Source organism: Prionailurus bengalensis, chromosome D2 (genome assembly GCF_016509475.1).
Source record: "Prionailurus bengalensis isolate Pbe53 chromosome D2, Fcat_Pben_1.1_paternal_pri, whole genome shotgun sequence".
NCBI classification, from domain to species: domain Eukaryota; kingdom Metazoa; phylum Chordata; class Mammalia; order Carnivora; family Felidae; genus Prionailurus; species Prionailurus bengalensis.
In genome coordinates, this window is record NC_057351.1 from 7219182 (window position 1) to 7238534 (window position 19353).

At 47.2% G+C, this 19353-nt stretch overlaps 2 protein-coding genes across 3 annotated transcripts in view; one reads left to right on the plus strand and one right to left on the minus strand.

The window, feature by feature from the left end:
• Positions 1–4759: 4759 nt before the first annotated feature.
• Positions 4760–11607, minus strand: KLLN (killin, p53 regulated DNA replication inhibitor). The gene is given in 3 exon segments (XM_043598160.1): positions 4760–11274; positions 11276–11508; positions 11551–11607. Coding segments are annotated over 3 exon segments (459 nt in total). The 3' UTR covers positions 4760–11105.
• A 1461-nt stretch (positions 11608–13068) lies between these two features.
• PTEN (phosphatase and tensin homolog) overlaps positions 13069–19353 on the plus strand; it is a 93875-nt gene continuing 87590 nt past the window's right edge. For both annotated transcript variants that reach the window (XM_043598001.1, XM_043598000.1), the window contains exon 1: positions 13069–13693. In XM_043598001.1, coding sequence (XP_043453936.1) covers positions 13615–13693 — 79 coding nt within the window. In that variant the 5' untranslated portion in view covers positions 13069–13614. The remainder of the gene's footprint in view (positions 13694–19353) is intronic.

Genomic DNA, 19353 nt, shown 5'->3' on the forward strand with positions numbered 1-19353 from the left:
CGCTTAGTGGTCTTATTTTTAACGATTTATGAGTGAACACTTTGCACGGGTCTTCTGTCAGTTCACTAGGAAACAGGTAATGTTAGGCTAACATTCAAAAGTGTTTGTGTTTGTTAGTCGGTAAACTCATTCAGCTTCTCAACATTAATATCATTGTTTCAGGTTATCTCTAGCTCCTTTCAGGTTTTTGCCTTTGGGGCAATATATCATTTAGCACTCACAAGGAGACAGGTATCCCTTTCTGTTTTTTTTGTTTTTTTTTTTAAATTTTTTTTTTTCAACGTTTATTTATTTTTGGGACAGAGAGAGACAGAGCATGAACGGGGGAGGGGCAGAGAGAGAGGGAGACACAGAATCGGAAGCAGGCTCCAGGCTCCGAGCCGTCAGCCCAGAGCCCGACGCGGGGCTCGAACTCACGGACCGGACCGCGAGATCATGACCTGGCTGAAGTCGGACGCTTAACCGACTGCGCCACCCAGGCGCCCCTCCCTTTCTGTTTTAAAGTGGAGAAAGGGCCTCTGTGAAGGGGAGGTAGGGACTAGGAACCACGGGGGCCACCTAACTACACTGGTTCTCAGGTAGTTCAGCTGTAGGCGGAGCGTACATGGCAGATAAAGGTCTGGAATTACCCGCTGAAAACTGGCTGCGGGCCTCCGTTCTCTAGTTTGAAGCTCCTACTCTGAGGTTGATACCCAGCACCGGAATTGCTATCTCTTAAGCTGTGTGGCCGGTTCATCGAACCCACGTCGCTGAGGACGTGGCTCTGCCTCCCCAGGATTCAGGAGAAGTCCCCTCTGAAGGTCCCCATATGTGAGTCAAAGGAGTTTTCTAACTTTAGGAAAATCCCATGGTCGTTGGATTCAAACAGCTGGTGGCCGACGAGTGGTACGCACCAGAGTTCGATGAGACTCTTCATCCGTTTCTATGATTTGCTTTGTGACACCCTATTTTTATTCATAACTTTCTTTCTTTTAAAGGGCGTCCTTAATCTACATCAACTGAGGTGGGACAAAAACAGCACTGTACTTGGTTTGCGCTCTGTGCCCTGAAGCAGAAATGCCTTTAATTGTTCATTGCAAAATAAACAGATGTCTAGTGGAGAAGGTTATTAAAAATATGTTGTGCATTTTGGGAGAACTGGAGGTCAGGATGGCTTGACCTAGCATCTCACAGCAAACCCAAGTCAAGTAAGCCACCAAGGTAACATGGCCTATTCTTAGGGCAAAATTTTCTGGTTGGCGAATTTCTGGATATTATTAAAAGGGACAGTACATTTTGAAAATAGATTGATGGCCATCCTCAGGCAGGAGAATTCTACTTTAAAAACAGAAGATTTGATGTTCCAGATTCAAATCATAAGGAAAGGCTGCCCAGTTAATAGGACAAATGCCTCCACATTGTAAAATAAACAGGATTTGAAATGCTGCCAGTCTTATTTTGCAGTTACAAGTTATTTAAAAATCTTTATAAAGACCTAATAATAAAAGAATAAAATGTTTAACAGCAAGTCCACAAGAACGCATTAGTCATAAGGTACATCTTAATTAAGGCCTCTCTTCTACTTACTTCAACAGGTGGCCTAGGAAAGGGGTGGTCCCATGAGCTCTAGCAGCCAGGGGCCCGGGACCTCACTCTGCGAGACAGCCAGGGCAAAGGTACTACATCCAGGAAAGAACTTTCACATAAGACTTCAGTCTCAGAGCTAAGTAAATAAGGATCTGTTTTGTTTGTTTTCTTCTTAGACCTTTTTCTTATGCACTCCCTTTTCCTCTAGAGTTTCCTGAAATGTAAAACCTGTACATCTTCTAAAAAATGCAACATATTTAAGTACAATTAATTAGCAAAAATCTACCAAAGAAAACTGTTTATCTGTTGTTTTTAGAAAAGATAACATTTCCCTTCTAGGATAGGTCTGACAACATCAGGTGTTTCTATGGTATTCTTTCTGAAGTTGCTACAAGATAGAAAAATCTAAATCACAATGAGAGTACCTTTCAAACTTCTTAATCCTAAAACATGTTAACAAGAAGGCTGTGAAGCATTGGATCTAGAACTGCTATATTTTGTCACGAAGTGGAACCAGGGAAATTCGTGCCCACTGCCATTGGGCTGCTAGGTTAGGTGGAAAAAACGAAATTAAGGGTACTGTCTGTATTCCTGTGGCTGAAAATCCAAAGGCATGAGGCAGTAGTATCATGTGCGGTGGGAGTTACGGCCCTTGGAGCCGTGGGCCCTGGCAGCATGGCAGACGTCACCTTCCCACCTGTCTCCTGGCCGTGCCAGTGTATTAATCAGGGGAACGTTGAAATGTACAGGTACCTTGAAATGTACGAGGAAAATGGGAATAGGAGGGAGGAGAATGGCAAGGAAGAGGGCAGGGCAAGGAGGGGGGAAGGATGGGAGGAAGAGGGTGACTCGGTCCATTTGGGCTGCGGTAACTGAATACCGCGTCCTGGGTGGCTTCTCAGCAGTGGAAGTTTACTTCTCACAGATTGGGAAGCTGAACGTCCACGATGAGGCTGCCTGCAGGGTCGGGTTCAGTCTGGTGTGGGCGTGCTTCCTGATTCATGGGGGGCTGTCTTCCACCGGGAACCTCACCTGGGTGGCGGAAGGGGAGGGCGCTCTGGCAGGCCTCTTTCCTAAGGGCACTGATCCCATTGGTGAGGGCTCCCCTCCTTCGGACCCAGTCACCTCCCAAAGGCCTACCTGCTAATACCTGGGTTGAAACTAACCCAAGGTTTTGGGGAGGACACAGACATTCAGTGCATCGTAGTGTGGGAAAACAGGCTGTCCACAAAGGATCAGCATCTTTCCCAGCCTTCTCCATGTACGTGTGTTTGTACAAGAGGAAGGGGTGCCACTCTTGATCTCTTGGTTGTGGATTACAGTATTGGGTGCAGAGATCACTTAAAAAAAATTTTTTTTTTAAGAGGAAAAAATGGGAAGTGTAAAAGAAAAAAAGGCATTTATCTGGGGAAGGGTATTTAGTGGGCCACTAGGAATTCCTAACCACGTGAACGTGTTACTTGAATAAATGTCTTCGTATTGCTCCTTCTTCTCATGTCCCTTTTATCTGGTCTCAGCAGAGTATATTTTATTATTTTGAGGTTTCGGTCTTGGGGGAAAGTTCAGAACTAACAGGCATAAATATTCGTGGAAGAGAGGCAAGCAGAGACGCAGTACTCTCTTACTTTCCTGCCAGGAACCAGCTGACCTTTCTCTGGCGCAAAGTGGCCTGGTGAGATCCAGAATTAAACTTTCTCTCTACAATGACCTGTTCAGACGGCAAATAGATCCATCATCTGGTTCTGGGCCCTGCGGAAAACACCCCCCTACCCCCTCACCCCCCCACCCCGCCCACGACTGCGCGGTGCGCCATTTACACCGACTCCGGCCCTTCAGCAGGTGGCGCTGTTCGCTCTATTGCCGCCGCTTGGCGTTCCCTTCCTTTCTAGAGCACGGTCCCCTTCCTTTTTTTCAGTCCATATGTAACGGCTGCCTCTTTTACATCGTCTCTTGGGAGGTACTCTCCCAGTGATCTTAGCACTGAGGAGGAGAAGCAAATTAGCAACATGGAACAACTCACGGTTTCATGTTTGATCTTTAAAGCCCTCATCTCCTGATCTAATTAATTGCCCCACTCAAGGGCAAGCGAGTGAGCCTCAGAAATCGTATTGTTCACTCATCCCTGTCTTCCCCTATCCTCCACCCTACTTATCGTCCCTCCTTAGGCAGCCTTCCCTTCTCTTCATTCACCCCTGCCCAAGGCTTCAAAATACTATCGCAAGTATCTCTAAACCAAATTTCTCTCTAATTAACTTCTTTAGGTGTTTATAAAAGTGGAGTTTTCTTCCCATCCTTAATCACGGATGGAGTAGCAGGAATTTTCCCAGGCTGCCATCCCGCGTCCCTCATTGAGTAGCTATGTCATCTGGGCATAAAAACCCCTTGTAAAATGGGATTGGTGGACCAAGAGACTTTGAGGCGTCTTCCAGCTGTCATACTCTGGGATTGTAAAGCGCTTTGCCACTGCCTTAAATAATAGTTGTACTGTGATACCAGATGATTGTTTCTGATATTTTCTTGGAGCAGGAAAAGTTGTTAAGTAGCACAAAGAGTCAGGGGAGGCAGTTGATCTAGGGAGAGAGGGTATTTGGGGTAAGATGTAACACGTCTTCCACACTAGACATCACTCATGACCAGATATTCTCATGTATTTCTGTGGTGCAGCAGATACCAAATAGGCATTTAGGCATAAATTCTAGAACTTTCTTAGTTTTCTTATTTATTTAAAAATGGAAATCAGAATTGAGCTGTCTCCCTGGTTTATTTGATATTCTTCTGACAATAGGCATTTGTTGTATTGTTAGACTTCATTCTGTTGGATGAGATCACTTTTTTACCTTATGAAAACACTAAATGATCATTGTAAAGAAATGATCAACCCATACAGAAAGAAATGGAAAGAGAAATTCTCCTCCCTCCCCATCCTGTCATTAGAGATAACCCGTATTATTTTCTCTCTTGTTTATTCCATCAGATATTTTCTATGGATGTACACAAATACCTGCATATGTATTATCACTTCTGCTTTATCACTAAATATTGATGAATATTTTTGCGGCACATATTAATCCTACTGGAGAATTATGCATGTAAACTACATGAGAGAGCAAAGGAAGACACTGTAGGGTTAAGGAGCAAGATCGATAACAAACAGAAAGCACTCCATTGCTGATCAAATAGTCAGCTGATAGCGATTCCTAACAGGTAGAGGTTCTAGAAAGAATTGAGCACGGAGGATCGTGTGTTTGGAGGAGTCCTTTCTAGGGGAGTGTGCTGGGGTCGTGGTGGGAGGTGACCACCAGTGATTTCTCCACTTCTGTACGTGCTTACAACTCAGAGGTAGAGTCTCTTCTTCTTCCTGTAATGGTGACAGTCTCTTACAGGCTAATGGTGATGCTGTTACAGTTCTGGTGTCTGCCTGGCAATTTCAGTTTTTGCTTTCTTGGAAGACGATCCTCATGTAAAGAAGGCTGACCGCCTTGCGGAAGAGAAAGGCCTGACAGATGCCTCTAGAGGATGAGACCCTCAGGAGGGAGATCGGTCCGGCCCCTCGCCATTGCAGCACTCCAGCTGAACCACCAGCCATGTGGTGCAAGTCATCTTGGGTCCTCTAGCCCAAGTCAAGCTGCCCCAGCCGACACTCCTTGAAGGAAAGACAAGCTGTCACTGTCATGTTCTGTCCAGATGGCAGAATGGTGAGCAAGGAAATGGTTGATGCTCTTTTAAGCTGCTACATTTTGGGGCAATGTGTTATGCACAATAAATAACAGAAATTGATGTCTGAAAGTTGGGTGCTGGCACAACAAAAATCTAAACAAAAATCTAAAAACAGAAAATCGAAAACACGAGGCATCAGCTTTGGGACAAGGCATTGGGTAGAGATTGCAGAGGTGATGAAGGATGAAGGAACTCTCTCTCTGTCTCTCTCTCTTTTTTTTTTTTAAATTAACTTCGTCTTTAACATTTTTATTTTGAAACAATTTTAGACTTACAGAAAAGTTGCAGAAACGATAGAGTTCGTGTACCAGAGTTCACCCAGCTGCCCTAATAATAATAAATTACCCAAAGCAGGAAATTAACATAAACTACAGACCTTAAGTGAACTTCACCAGCTTTTCTGGTGATGTTCTTTTTCCATTTCAGAATCCAACCTAGGATCCTGCATTTGCATTTAGTTGATATCATCTCCTTAGTCTGGGAAGGAGGATCTTAGTGGAGGCTCTGAGAGTGGTGAGTAAATTGTATTAGAGGCTGGAGAAACGGTGCTATATGGTGGCAAAATATTTGGTGGTCCTTGTGTGCAGTAAAACAGAAGATGAAAAATGGACCTAATGAACTTGTAAATCTGGCAACAGGGATTTTCAAGCTGAGTGTTCAAAGTATCATTTGGCTTTTAGTGATGTGTGATGGTGTTACAAGAGAGAGATGTGTTAAAAAAGGAACTATTCCGTTTTCAAGCAGAATGTAGAGGAAATAGACAGGGCCTAGGAGATTCTCTTGAGTCAGCAATAGCCTCAAAGTAAGAAATGGCCTCAGGGGGCCTGTTAAATGTGGCCTCCAGGTAATGATCCAATCAAGACTCTTATGTTAAGGCCTGTCAACATTTTAAGATGTTGTCTCATAGACCCTCTCAGCTAGTCAGAAGGCCTTCTAAGAAGAAATCTTCAGAGGAGTCCAACAGCAGCTTCCTTGACCCAAAGCAGGCAGAAGTTTGTTTTTGGAAGAATTATAGATGTGGCTTTGTGGGCACAGTTGTTGTGGGCAAGGAGTAAACTCCAATAAGAGTCCTAGAAAACCCACAACATTTTAATGACAATTACATTGATAAAACCACCACCGGCCTAAACTAAAGAAGAGACGGTTTAAATGTGAAAAAGAGCCACTGGGCTCCCCAAGTTTCTATGGATAGGACATGGGCTGAGAGAAGCCGTCCCCCTGTAAAGGACAGGCCGTGTCTTATGGAAAAGGAAGCCTCAGAGGTCACAGCCTGCCCCTGAGCGCAGGGAGCCCAGAACGGTGGTCCGGGAGGCTCCCGGGGAGAAGAACCAGACCCTGCTGGAGGTGTGGGTCCCCAGAGTGAGGCTGCCAGTGCTAGGCTGGCTCTGGGGACTGCTATGGATGGCGGTTGCTTCGTGCCTGCCCTGTTGCCAGCCTCGGACACGAGTTCGTGTCATGGTTACCCTACCCCATCTCAGCACTGTCCGCTGTGAATGGAGCTGGTCCTTTTAGCTCACAGGTCTCCAGAGAAGCGGAGCAGCCTCTAAAATGCCTCATCCACACCTGGGCCTAGCGCGTGTCCTCAGAGCCGGCGCTACGCAGAATGACAATTTCCCGGGAGGGACGGGGCGGATTTTGCAGGTCAGTGTGTGGGTGTGTGCGGGTGTGAACTGTTATGTTGGGAGTGTGTCCCAATATGACCGCCCATAATTCGTCCTATTCCAGGTGGTCTCTTTGCTGTCCCCTGGCATCTGGGCTGGCCCTGTGGCCTGCTCTGGCCGCGAGCCATGAAAGTGATGTTCCGGGACTTCCGAACCCCCGCTTTCGGAAGCCTTGTAGCTTCTGCTTTCTCTTTTGGGACCCAACCTGTAAAGAAGCATGAAGGAGCTGGGGTGGTGAAGCCGTCTTGGCCATTCCAGCCCCAGCCAGATGCACAGCTAAAGGCCCCCACGTCTGCCCCCTCCCCCGCACTGTCTGCATGGGAAGGCAGAAGAACGGCCCAGCTGGCCTTTCCAAATTGTAGAATTGTGAGAAAGTAAGGGGTGGTGGTTCTTTGAAGCCACTAAGCTCACGGTGGTTTGCAATGCAGCAATAGGTAAATAAAGCCGTTATCAAATATCAGGTTTTTTTCTCCTGCTTTCACTTCACTCCACAGGCTGTGAAGAGGTTGTAACAGTGTCAGATAAAGAAGCCAGGTTTTCAAGGAGACTAAATTCCATAAAAGCTGGAGCACATATGCCACCCACAGTCATTGCTCTGTCCACGGAGCTTAGCACAGAACTAGCACATAACAGACTCCCAAATATTGGTTGACTGGATAATTAAATGGATGAATGGAGATAAAAGATGCCATACCATGAAAAAGACAAAAAAAGATACTTTAAACAGAGTTTGTCTCATTTTATCTTTCAGAAAAATTTCTTTACCATTTATTTATTTTTAAGAGAGAGAGACAAACAGGGGAGGGGCAGAGAGACAGGGAGACACAGAACCCGAAGCAGGCTCCAGCCTGCTTAGAGCCCAATGCAGGGCTCGAACTCACGAACCGTGAGATCAAGACCCAGGCTGAAGCCAGATGCTTAACAGACTGAACCACTCAGAGGCCTCCACTTACTTTATCTTTCAAAAAGGTGCTCTTAATTTTTCAAAAAATGTGATGCCTCAGAAGCCACAAGGATGCTCTTAAGGGAAGGACTGGTAGGAGTGAGGCACGGGGCACCCCTGAGTCCTTCTCCATGTCCCTCCTGTGCCTAGATGAAAGAAGGTCCCTCTGGAAAGCACCTGGCAAATGCCCCGATACCTGCCGGTACGTACAAATTATTACCTTTTTCTATTATTGGCAGAGCTGAAAAGCAGAATATGTGTTCCATAGGACTGCAGCTAGAGTTAGTACTAAAGGCAGAATATCCAATAGCCAGTGCCAGGTTGGAGAGTAAAACAGTCAAAACGGATTGATCATGTTAGGGCTTTTCTTTCCCATCTCTCTGGTCCGAGTCACAATTTCTGAATGCCACTTGGACACAGTGAGTGCCTGTTTCTGCTCTGTGGTTCTCTCAGGAATTCTCAGCCCCACCCTCATTTCTCTGAGAGTGAGAATTTCATCTAGCACACCTCTCTACTGCGATGTGAAAGGAGACCCATGTGCAAGAGCTCCAGGAGAGCCGATGGGCAAGAATGGAAAATTCTTTTTTAGGATACGGTTACTTGTAGTGCCTTCTGGAGAACTGTCTTGGGTAAAATGCCTTTATTTAAAAGAACAGCAATATTTGTAATTAGGGTAAATGAAATAAGGGGAGAAGACTTGGACCCTTGCAAAAATAGGGTGGTTTAAATTCAAACCTATAATTATTATATTTTCTATTCTGTACTATTCAGAAAACCGTGGTAAAACAAATAAAAATAGAAAAGATTGCTTAAAAAATTAAAGCCATTGATTTAGACCTCTACTTGAAAGGTCACTGTGTGGGAGATGTTAAAGGCACTATGGCGATCAGTGTTCAACAAAAGACATTTTAGCAGTGGAATCTACAAAGAGCATATCAACTATTTATATCAGCCACATCAAGTTGCTGGTCATTTCATTTACCAAAGAAAATAAGAAAGCTATTTTCTTTGGACATTCTTTGGGTGTAATAACAATATAGTTTTTGGAATCAGCTGTTAGCAACTATAATTAAAGCTGGTTTATCATGTTTACTAATTATTCTACATAGTCAGTCTCCCTGAAGCTTTATATAATTCTCCCTTTGTTACAAGCTTCTGTTTCTCCCTAAGGCATTCTGAATCCAGACAGGTAAAGAACTGAAGTGCCTGGAAACCAATGTATTGTAACATCTGTACAGCCAAGCAGCTCTTTGCAACTGAAGTTGAGAAACAACATATAGATTTTAAGCTTTCTGTATATTAGGCAGGGTCAGCTATTTAGAGGTCTCAGCTCTACCACTTGGGTAAGGAGATCTCTTGGGTAGAAGGAAGACGGGAAGGAAAATAAAAATCGAAAACAAAATTTCCTTCAGGAGCCTATTTGATGAACACTGGTAAGGGGTGGAGGTTTTTATGCGGTGACTCCTAGTAACTACCTGATCTTGCCGTCAGGCTGGCCAGATGTCGGCCAACAGCGGTGATCCTTTCGTTCACCACTAGAGAGAAGTAGAGGGACCGCATGTGCAGAGAGGCAGCAAACTCAGGTCCCATTTTCCTCCCTCTGCTAGTGGGACTGCCGTGGGCCAGTCTTACATTCCAGCACTTTGGTGCTGGTGGCGCACACTCTCTCTGCTCTGGAATAACTCTGTGCCATGGGAATGGAAAAGCATCCTCTCTCCTCAGGCCTAAGGGGCAGGAATGAACCCATTTCCTTCCCAGGAAGTGGATTTCAGAACTTCGCAGAGGCTGTGCGACTAATCCTTACACAGGGTAGGCTCCAGGGGAGGGGCAAAGTAGGGCACGCTAACAGCAGGGACTCTGGAGACGAGACCAGCAACCAGAGAAACAAAGGTGGGGCATTTTACCCCTTCCCAATCTATCTCCCTTCATTTACCGTCCTCCTCATTTTCCCTTTCCGCACCAACTGGTATTTGCTACTCAATGGGGGCACACACAGCTCAGTTTCTTACCCTGCAATCTTGTGAAACACCTACAAACCAGGGACTCCTTATCATTGGTTGTTTGTAAAATAAATCTCTGGCTCAACCTAGGTGGTGTGGACAGGATTTTCATTTTTGGAAACCAAACGGAGGCCTTTCTCCTACTCTTTCCAGATTACCACCCCACCCCCCTTTCCTTTTCCACTTGTGGCCTCCACCTCCTGCAAGCTGACCAGGACCATGCATGAAAACAGCCTCCAATGAAGATCCACACTGAAGCTTCAGCAGGTTGCTAACTCCTGCAGAGCTATCTTAAAAGGATGTTGTATATAAATGCAAAGTGTTATGGAGCCTCAGAGATCTGTAAGAACACTGTAAATATCCCTGGTTTAATTAGTAGTCCTGGAATTAGGTAATGGCCTGTGGCTTCTAAGCAAGCTCTCTTGGGGTTTCTAGTCTTAAAGGGGCTGCCTGCAACCGTGATGTGCAATCTTCTTTCTCCGACACCGAATAAATCCTTTTAGACCTTCCTAGGCACCTACTCACAATTACTGCAATACACATGCAAATTGGTTCCATTCTCCCAGATTTTTAAAAAGAAAGAAAAAAAAGAAAAAAGAAAAACGATCCAGCGCCTCAGCCTAGGTTTCAACTCCGATACTTTGGACTCAACTGTCTGCTTGAGTTCTACTTCCCAGGGGAAGGAAAAGGAAGAAATTCCTAGATTCGTGTTGATGGGGTGCTCATTCTCTTCAAGCAGAAACCGGACAACTCACTTTGCAGCTGATCAGTGTCAGAGCAATGCGCTCCAGTTCTCAGAATTTCTGAACCAGCTCTCTCACGGGGACAGGTCAACCAATCGGGGCTGTAGGCAGACTTGACAGGTTTGTTCTGGGCTGACGGCCATTGACTAGGTTCTCGGACCAGATAAGTCACTCGGCTGAGTCTACAGTAGGTGGGGCGCGCTCACCAGCTCTGGGGTAGTGACTGGAAGTTTGTTGCAACACTGGTGAATTCAAGCAGCGGGCTGCTGCAGCAGATACCCTTTTGCCCTGTGAGCACAGCTCGGAAGGGTTCGCCCTAAGGGGCAGGGCGCTAGCGAGGGAGATGCCAGACCCCCGGGGCCCAGCCCGTTCTCCCACGGTTGGGAACGCGCAGTGTTGGCCGACCCGGAGCTCCGATCTCGGGTCTTGGCCCTTTAGCTTGCTCGGCAGGTAGCACGCGAAGGGTGGGACCGGCTCAGGAGCTCTCCCTCGGTGGTCTGCGAGAATCGGCGACCGCGGCCAGCGGTGCGGGGAGGCGGGGGCACGTGCTTGAATGTGGGTGCTTGTGTAACCAGCTTCCCAGGCGCCAGCACCGACCGTGCTTGGGCCGGGGGCCCGTCTGAGCCTGCTCTTCCGCGGCGACCCGGAGGCTCGGGGTCCCGCTACCGGGACCAGGCAGGAGCACCCCGGGCGAAGGAGGCGAAGCACTTGCCTCCCAAGCCATCATAGGGGAGTGGGAATTTGGAAAGTTCCCCAACTAGGAACACACGTGACCTCCTCCTGAAAGTAGTTCCGACTGCGGCCCGCGTATCCCTCCACCTCCTTTTGAACCCTCCTAGGTCTCCTCGGCCCCGCCCACTCGCAGGGGCTGTCGCTTCCTACCGTCCCGTATTTCACACTCGGGCCCGGGCAGCCCCGGCCGCCAGGCTGCGCAGCCCGGCTGGGGCGAGCGCGGAAGCCGGCCCTCGGCGATCCATCCGGCCGGGTTTTCACAGCGGCCCGAAAGGGGCGGGGCGAGGCAGTCCCCGAGCCCCGAGCCCGTCTTGGAGAACCTAGCTGGAGCCCCGAGGGGAGGGATGCTCAGCCCTCCAGGGGGCAATGCGGGGGGCTGCGGGTTGGGTCCCCGCCTCCCGGGTCCTCTTTTGGTCCACGCGGGCAGTGGCCCTTGGGGACCTAGAAATTCGGGAGCGATGTGCTCCCACACAGCGCGCTCGATTGCCAGCTCTCGTTTTTAGGGCGAAGGAGCCGAGCTGCCGGGGAAGCGGGAGGTGGGGCGGTGAGAGGGAGCCGGATGAGGTGATACACACGGAGACACAATAGGGGGTTGTTCTTTGTGCTGAGACTGACACCTGGAGAACACGGGTGGGGGGCGGACAAGGAGGGAGGGTTTCTCGGCAAAGGCTGCTGCAGGCGGGTCGCCCCGAGCGACCGTGATCCGGCAGCGGTGCAAAAGGAGGATGAGGCTGCAAGGCCGAGCCGGGGAGGTCTGGGGGCGGTGGCAGGGGGGAGGGGTGCCCTCGCGGCAGGGGCCGTGCCTTCGTTTCCCTGTACCCCCACCAGCGCGGGTCACCTGGTCCTCCCCACCTGTGCACAGGTAACCTCAGGCCCCAGTCAGTGACACCCCTCCACGCACCCCGGAGCTTCCACCTTCGGCCGTCCCTGTCCCCGCCGGGTTTGTGGGCTCAGGCCGAGGCTCGGCTCATCTCCCCCCTCCTCTACATCCACCGCCCGCTCCCTCTCCCCCTCCCCGCCCCCCCCCCCCCCCCCCCCCCCCCCCCCTTCAGCCCCGCGCTGCTGCAGAAGCAGCCGCGGCAAGTGCAGCTCCTGACGGGCGTCTCGCACAAGCCCGAGCGAGCCCTGGGCGCTCGCACTGGGCATGCTCAGTGGCGCCCGCAGGCCGGGGGCCCGGCGCTCGCCCCCGGAGCTGCCGCCCCTGCCCCGCCGCGTCCCTCCCTCCCCCGGCGCGGTCGCGCCCGCCTCCCGCCTCCCCTCGGGCTCCCAGGCGCCGGGCTCCCGGCGCGGCGGCGGAGGGGGCGGGCGGGCCGGCGGGCGGTGATGTGGCGGGACTCTTTGTGCACTGCGGCAGGATACGCGCCGGGGCGCCGAGCCGCGGCTGCGCTCCGCTCTCTCCTCTCGGAAGCTGCAGCCATGATGGAAGTTTGAGAGTTGAGCCGCTGTGAGGCGAGGCCGCGCTCAGGCGAGGGAGATGAGAGACGGCGGCGGCCGCGGCCCAGAGCCCCTCTCAGCGCCCGTGAGCAGCCGCGGGGGCAGCGCCCTCGGGGAGCCGGCCGGCCGGCGGCGGCGGCAGCGGCGGCGTCTCTCGCCTCCTCCTCGTCCTCTCTTCTAACCGTGCAGCCTCTCGCTCGGCTTCTCGTGCAAGGGACGGTGGAAGCCGCGGGCCCGGGCGGGAGCCGGCTGAGGCGCGGCGGCGGCGGCGGCGGCGGCACCTCCCGCTCCTGGAGCGGGGGGGAGAAGCGGCGGCGGCGGCGGCGGCGGCGGCCGCGGCGGCTGCAGCCCCGGGGAGGGGGCCGGAGTCGCCTGTCACCATTTCCAGGGCTGGGGCCGCCGGAGAGTTGGTCTCTCCCCTCCTACTGCCTCCAACACGGCGGCGGCGGCGGCGGCACGTCCAGGGACCCGGGCCGGCTCTAAACCTCCCCTCCGCCGCCGCCGCACCCCCCCCGGCCCGGGCTCCGGAGGCCGCCGGCGGAGGCAGCCGTCCCGAGGATCACCCGTCGTCTCCCCGTCCCGCGGCCGCCGCGGCCAGGCCTCTGGCTGCTGAGGAGAAGCAGGCCCCGTCGCTGCAACCATCCAGCAGCCGCCGCAGCAGCCATTACCCGGCTGCGGTCCAGAGCCAGGCGGCGGCAGAGCGAGGGGCATCCGCCACCGCCAAGTCCAGAGCCATTTCCATCCTGCAGAAGAAGCCCCGCCACCAGCCGCTTCTGCCATCTCTCTCCTCCTTTTTCTTCAGCCACAGGCTCCCAGACATGACAGCCATCATCAAAGAGATCGTTAGCAGAAACAAAAGGAGATATCAGGAGGATGGATTCGACTTAGACTTGACCTGTATCCATTTCTGCGGCTGCCCCCCTCTCTGCCTTTCTGTCACTGTCTCTTAGAACGTGGGAGCCGACGGAGGCGAAAAATTCCCGTGGTTTGGGGGACCGTGGCCGCTAACGCGGCTCGCGTTTCTCGATCGTGCGTGTGTCGGGTGCCTCCTTTGAATGCGTTCAGCCTAGGGTGTGTTCGGCGCCGTGGAACTCTCTGCCTGGTTGCAAGTGTCAGGGCACCAGATTGGTTTTCTCGGTCTGTCCACGGGGTCTCTTCGTAAGGGCTATTGTCCGTTAATACGGACTCCAGTGCACGGTTAGTGGATTAGTGAGCTCGGTAATCCGGTCTGCTAAATGAACAGAAAAGTAGACGCTTTGAGGTTGAGCATATTTCGATTAAATCTTGGCTTTAGGCCCTAGATCAAGGGTATAGATTAGATTAAAATGAAAATTAGTGTTTCACGTATGCATATTGCATCAGAATGTTGCACTGATTGTTTCTAGTTTCCTGGGTTGCATTGATAGACTTTTTTTTTTCTTTTTCTTTCTTTCTTTTTTTTTTTTTTTGATGTGAGTTGTGAACTGATTTGCATAACTTTGGAAGCAGAATCCTTTTCGGCATATATGGTGTTCATTTGAGGGCCAAAGTGGGCTTGCATATTTAAACTAAGTCAATTACAACTTTGAAACGGCATTTCGAAGTTTTGTAGCTTCCCATCAGTCGTGGCATACGTAATCTGCCTCCTTAAGGCGTTCTTGCTGGATCTTTGTTAAATTTGCCTTTTTTTTTTTTTTTTTTTTTGCCTCCGCTGGTGGGGTCGTGTAGGATGGGGCACGAAATTTGCAGTTCAGTAGCACTTTATATCCAGCGGTCTGGTCGCACGAAATGGAATGGAGAGGGAGTGCTTTTTGATCCCGGATGATGATGTGCAGCGTCTAGGCTGTTGCAGGGGTTCAACTTCAGCTCTTCCTTGGAATTGAAGGGTTCCTGTGAGGCCAGAATTTCAGGGTCGGGTCCTCTGACACGTCTGGGTATCCGTGAATGTGACTCTGACTTGTGTAACCTGTCAAGTGTAACTTACCAGCTAATCACCAGAAATGCTGGCAAGGGTGGATCACTCCGGCTTCAGACTGTGTAGGTCTGTTAGCGGTTTCTCACACACTGTATTAAATTTACTGACTCAGGTTGTTGAGTATTCAAGACAGAAACCCGAGAATTTTAACAGAGTATCGTTTTGGTTGTCTAGGCCTTTGTACCTCAAAAGATAGTGGTTATCGAAAGGCATTAATCTTGGCAGTTTCAGGTGTAATAAGCTGGTTTTGATCAAGGGTGGGGATGGAACCCTCCTTTTTTTTTTTTTTCTTTTCTTTTCTTTTTTTTTTTTTTTCAGAATGGAAAGGATCGCAGACATTGCGAGTTCCTGGTAGGTGAGAGGCACGAAAAACAATTCAGTTACTGGCCCGAGGTGACTGAAGCATCTGGTGAAGGCCTCCCTTAAGACCAGAATTTTGGTGATGTGAGTTATAAGTGTGGGCATTACTTAGTGAAGGTTATGTAATTGCATGAGCTCTAACAGAGCATTCTTGATTAAAAAAAAAAAAAAAAATCATTTCTTGGCAAATACCAGTAAACCTTTTGCTTAAAGGTAGAGTGGTGCTGGAGTGTCTGTACGTCCTGCTAAAAATCGTGGGGAAGATGTGTCTTTTGAAGACGAGAACGTGTTTTCTATCTGAAGAGGTTTTATTCCCTTGGATTATGTAGCTGTGCACATAAGTGTGCACAGCTAATTTTGCCCGAGTGTTTGTTTTGAGATGAAGAGAAAAGTTACTGAAGAAGGAGCTTTGTAGCACACAAAACGTAAGTTTTCTGTTAAGTTAAAAAATAATATTTTAAGGGACTATTTAGAAGTTTTGGAGCCTGCATTAATTGCAAAACTAGGAAGGCTGAACTTGACCCGCTTGCCTAGAAGATAATTAGTTATGGAAACCCTTCTCTGATTTGTAATTTATTTCAGAAGCAGCCTCCTGTTGGCAGGAATTGACAGTCATCTGGATGTATAGGAACAAATTAATTAAATGCTTATTTAACTTTTTAGGAAAAGTCCTCATGTAAGAAAATGTCTAGAATGCTGTTTGGTAGATTGCTTTTATGATTTAGAGTACGTTTATACTATTTTTACTTTACCCATTTGCTTTCAGGTTGTCAGGGTTTGAAGATTAAAATTACTCTGCCAGGTTCTTACATGTGAATAGTGAGATGATTGGCCAGTTCTTTGACTTCAGATGTTTGCCTCCGTACGTGACACTTGCGTGACTTAGAACTTTCTCTAAAACTGTGCTTTTCGTTATGGGATGCATAGAAAGCAGCGTCAAATATTGCATCGAATGACTAATAACACTTAATTTCTAGAGTTGTGGTTTTATTGAGCCAAATATTGATACGGAAGAAAAAAAATCACTTAGGAAAAAGATCAGTGAAGGGCTCGCTTTTTTGATAGGCGCACTTCCAAAAATTTTGATGCACCAAAGCACTTTGCTTTGCTTGGTTTCACTTTAGTGTTCTGTGTTTATTGGGGGGGGGGGGGGGGGCGGGGAATTAAAATGGCCATTGAAGACTCTCTCTGGCAGGTTGTGGTGTCTGTTTCAGCAGCTAGCCTGTGAGAAGGTAAATTCCTTTATGAAAGTAGCGATTGGAGTATTTCTATCTGTAAGATGATTTCTCAGAGGAGCAACGAGAACCATTGTTCAGTTTTAAAATATTATTTGCAAAATTGAGTTATTCTAAAAATAATTTGTTGGTATCTTACAGTTAGTCTGGAAAGTAGTGCTGAACATGAGACTGTAAAAAATTTAGTGTCTTTCGATTTCATGGAAACTTTAGGCTTTGGTTGCATGTATTTTTATTGTTCGATGAGTTTGGGTCTTTTCAAATATTAACCATAGGGAATATTTTTTTTAACTTGCAGAGGGTACAGTGACTATTGAAGTTAGCGGTATTCTAGGATTAGTGGTTACTGAAATGACCGTATTGTATTGTCAGGTTTTGTGTGTGTGTGTGTGTGTGTGTGTGTGTGTTTAGTTTCTTTTTTTTTTTGAAAGATTCTATTCACGATTTTTACTTTACACTGTTTTATATCTGCTAAGTTGTATTTTCTGAACAACATGACCACCTAATTGGGGCCACCTAAGTGCTGTATGACAATGTACAGACTTCATTTTCATGAAAAGTATTCAAGAATAAAGGGGATCTGAAAGAAGAGTAACTTGAAGTTTATATGATTTAACATAAGGAAAAAGGAATTTTATCGCTGTCCATTGTAAAAGTTTGCACAGTAGTACAGTCCTCAGTGCAGATTTACATTGCTTATAATATACTAAATGAATATGAGATGAATAAACATCATGGTGAACAAAAATGTGGTGAGCTGTATATAACCTCCTTACTTTCAAATATATTTTAGGAAGTGTAGAAACGACGCATTGGTATTCCTTACCTTTTAGAATTTTATTTTAACAACATCAGAAACGTATCTGTCAATATTTTCGCTTTTGTGTGGAACGGTGTATCTGCTTTTTCCTAATAACCACATAAAATCCACAAACCTCTTAATGTTACAGACTTCTGTACTTTTTAGAAGTGAAGTCTTCAGTTCTTATTTTCACGTGTTCTCATTTTGAGATTTGCCCCTCTTGCTATTTGTTCATTTGGTGATAGCTCAGTATTTTAATGATTTTTAAGTCACTGAAGTAATTCCTTCAGTGACTTTTAATGGAGGAGTATTTATTCTGGGAAAATCAGTGCACAAAGTTTCACCATTAATTCACTCTCAGTGAACCTTTTATTTTAAAAATTTGACCTCAGCCTTTTCAGTAGGACAGACGTGTAGGAAATGTTTTTATATTAATATTGTACGTGAAATGGAGTTTTTAAAGAGAAATTTAGAAGTGTGCGTGGATGTGATAGTTTGTCACTTTCTTGGTGGTGATACCAGGATGTAGCTTCCAGAGGATATGTTATTAATGGTGGTATAAAAGATTTATTTGATACCGTATTTTTTTTTTCCTGTAGAAACCATTAGTTCTGAAGATTTATTTCTATTCCATAGAACCCTTACTCTTTACTTGCCTTTTCTTTCCTTTCTCCTTTTTTGTTAGATAAACTTTAAGTCAAGTCAGTTTTGGAGAATTCTTTGGTGACCTGAATTCTTTAAGAAAAGGTGTTAGGATTGTTGTAAGGGTGGTGACTTGAGACATTTGTGTCATCTTCTGAGAGGGGTCAGTAATGATTTCAGTAAATATTCAGTTCTGTTTCACAGTTGCTTTCGGTCTGGTGGCTTTGAAATTAATGTCGTTGCTGTCAGAACTGTCAGTAACGGTGAGGTTCAACTGCATGACCTTAAGTTGGTAAGGATTCTCTGAGCAAATTGGTATCCTTAATTGTCTCCTAAAGGCCACGTACTGCCACATGCATTCTTTGCTAGGTGATTCAAAAGTGTTTTGGTCTGTCAATAATGATTGTCTTTCTAAGTATTGGATACATGCAGCTAGTAGTGTAAAACGCTTGTCATTTGTGAGGAAAGGTGAAGTTAGTATAGTGGATTTGACTCTTCGCCTGTTCCCTGTTTTTTTAAATGTCTTTCATTGGTTACAGAAAAGGTATTAGCAGTGGGGTTCTTTTAAAGTAATTTGCACTGGAGTAAAGTCTATCGGAAACATATTAATATAAGAAGAACACACATTGTTTAGAGGTGAAGTAATTTTAGGTGGGCAGTTGTAGTTCAGTATAGCTCAGGCGTATTCTCTTCATTTGCAGCAGTTTGCATTAGGAGGCAGGGGGACCTCTTCAGGGTGTTAGGCATTTACGTGGTAGCATGGACGGTCCTGAGAGGTGGATACAGTGGAAGACTCCTTACAGTTGCATTTTAGGTGGTTATACACTTTAATTGTCATCAGTGGTCGTCGTGTCGACTACGGAAGTGTTTGAATATTGGGTTAGTGTGTGTAAGTAAGTATAAAGTCAGCAGACTATCCTAATATTTCTAAGTAAGGAACTCTCCAAAGAGATTACCTTGGTGGATATTGTTTTATAGTTTTCAAATAAGATTAAATTTATTTCACATTGCGTTAAAATATTATTAGTTTCACGTACACACTGTGTGTACGTTGTTTCGTTTTAGATGATAGGGTAGCAACGTAGGCTCTGGAGCCAGACTTTCGGCCTGTGTCGGGATCCTGGTTCTCCCACTGAGCAGCTGGGTGACTTTGAGCAGGTTACTTCATCTTTCTCCATCTGTTTTCATCTGTAAAATTTATCTTAAAGAATAAATGAGATGATGTAAGTGACTCACTTAGCGTACTGCCTGCCACATTGTAAATACATGGCAACTGCTGCTGGTAAAACTTACAATTTCAGATTACCCACATGTGAGAAATTTGTATTTTCATTTATTATGGGAGGAGCAGTGACTGTAACTGAATTTCCTCAGTTTGGGATATGTTAGAATTTTAATTGGTTCAGACTATGAGCAGAGTTTGAACTCAGGGTGTCCCTTTAGGTGCTCTGAGTGTAAGCAGTCTGTGACTGCTTTGTGTCATCACACACAGAAGGCAAAGGTCCGCTCCCTCCCACAGTCTACCACAGAAAATCAATTATGCTAATCACAGGGGATTTGCTGT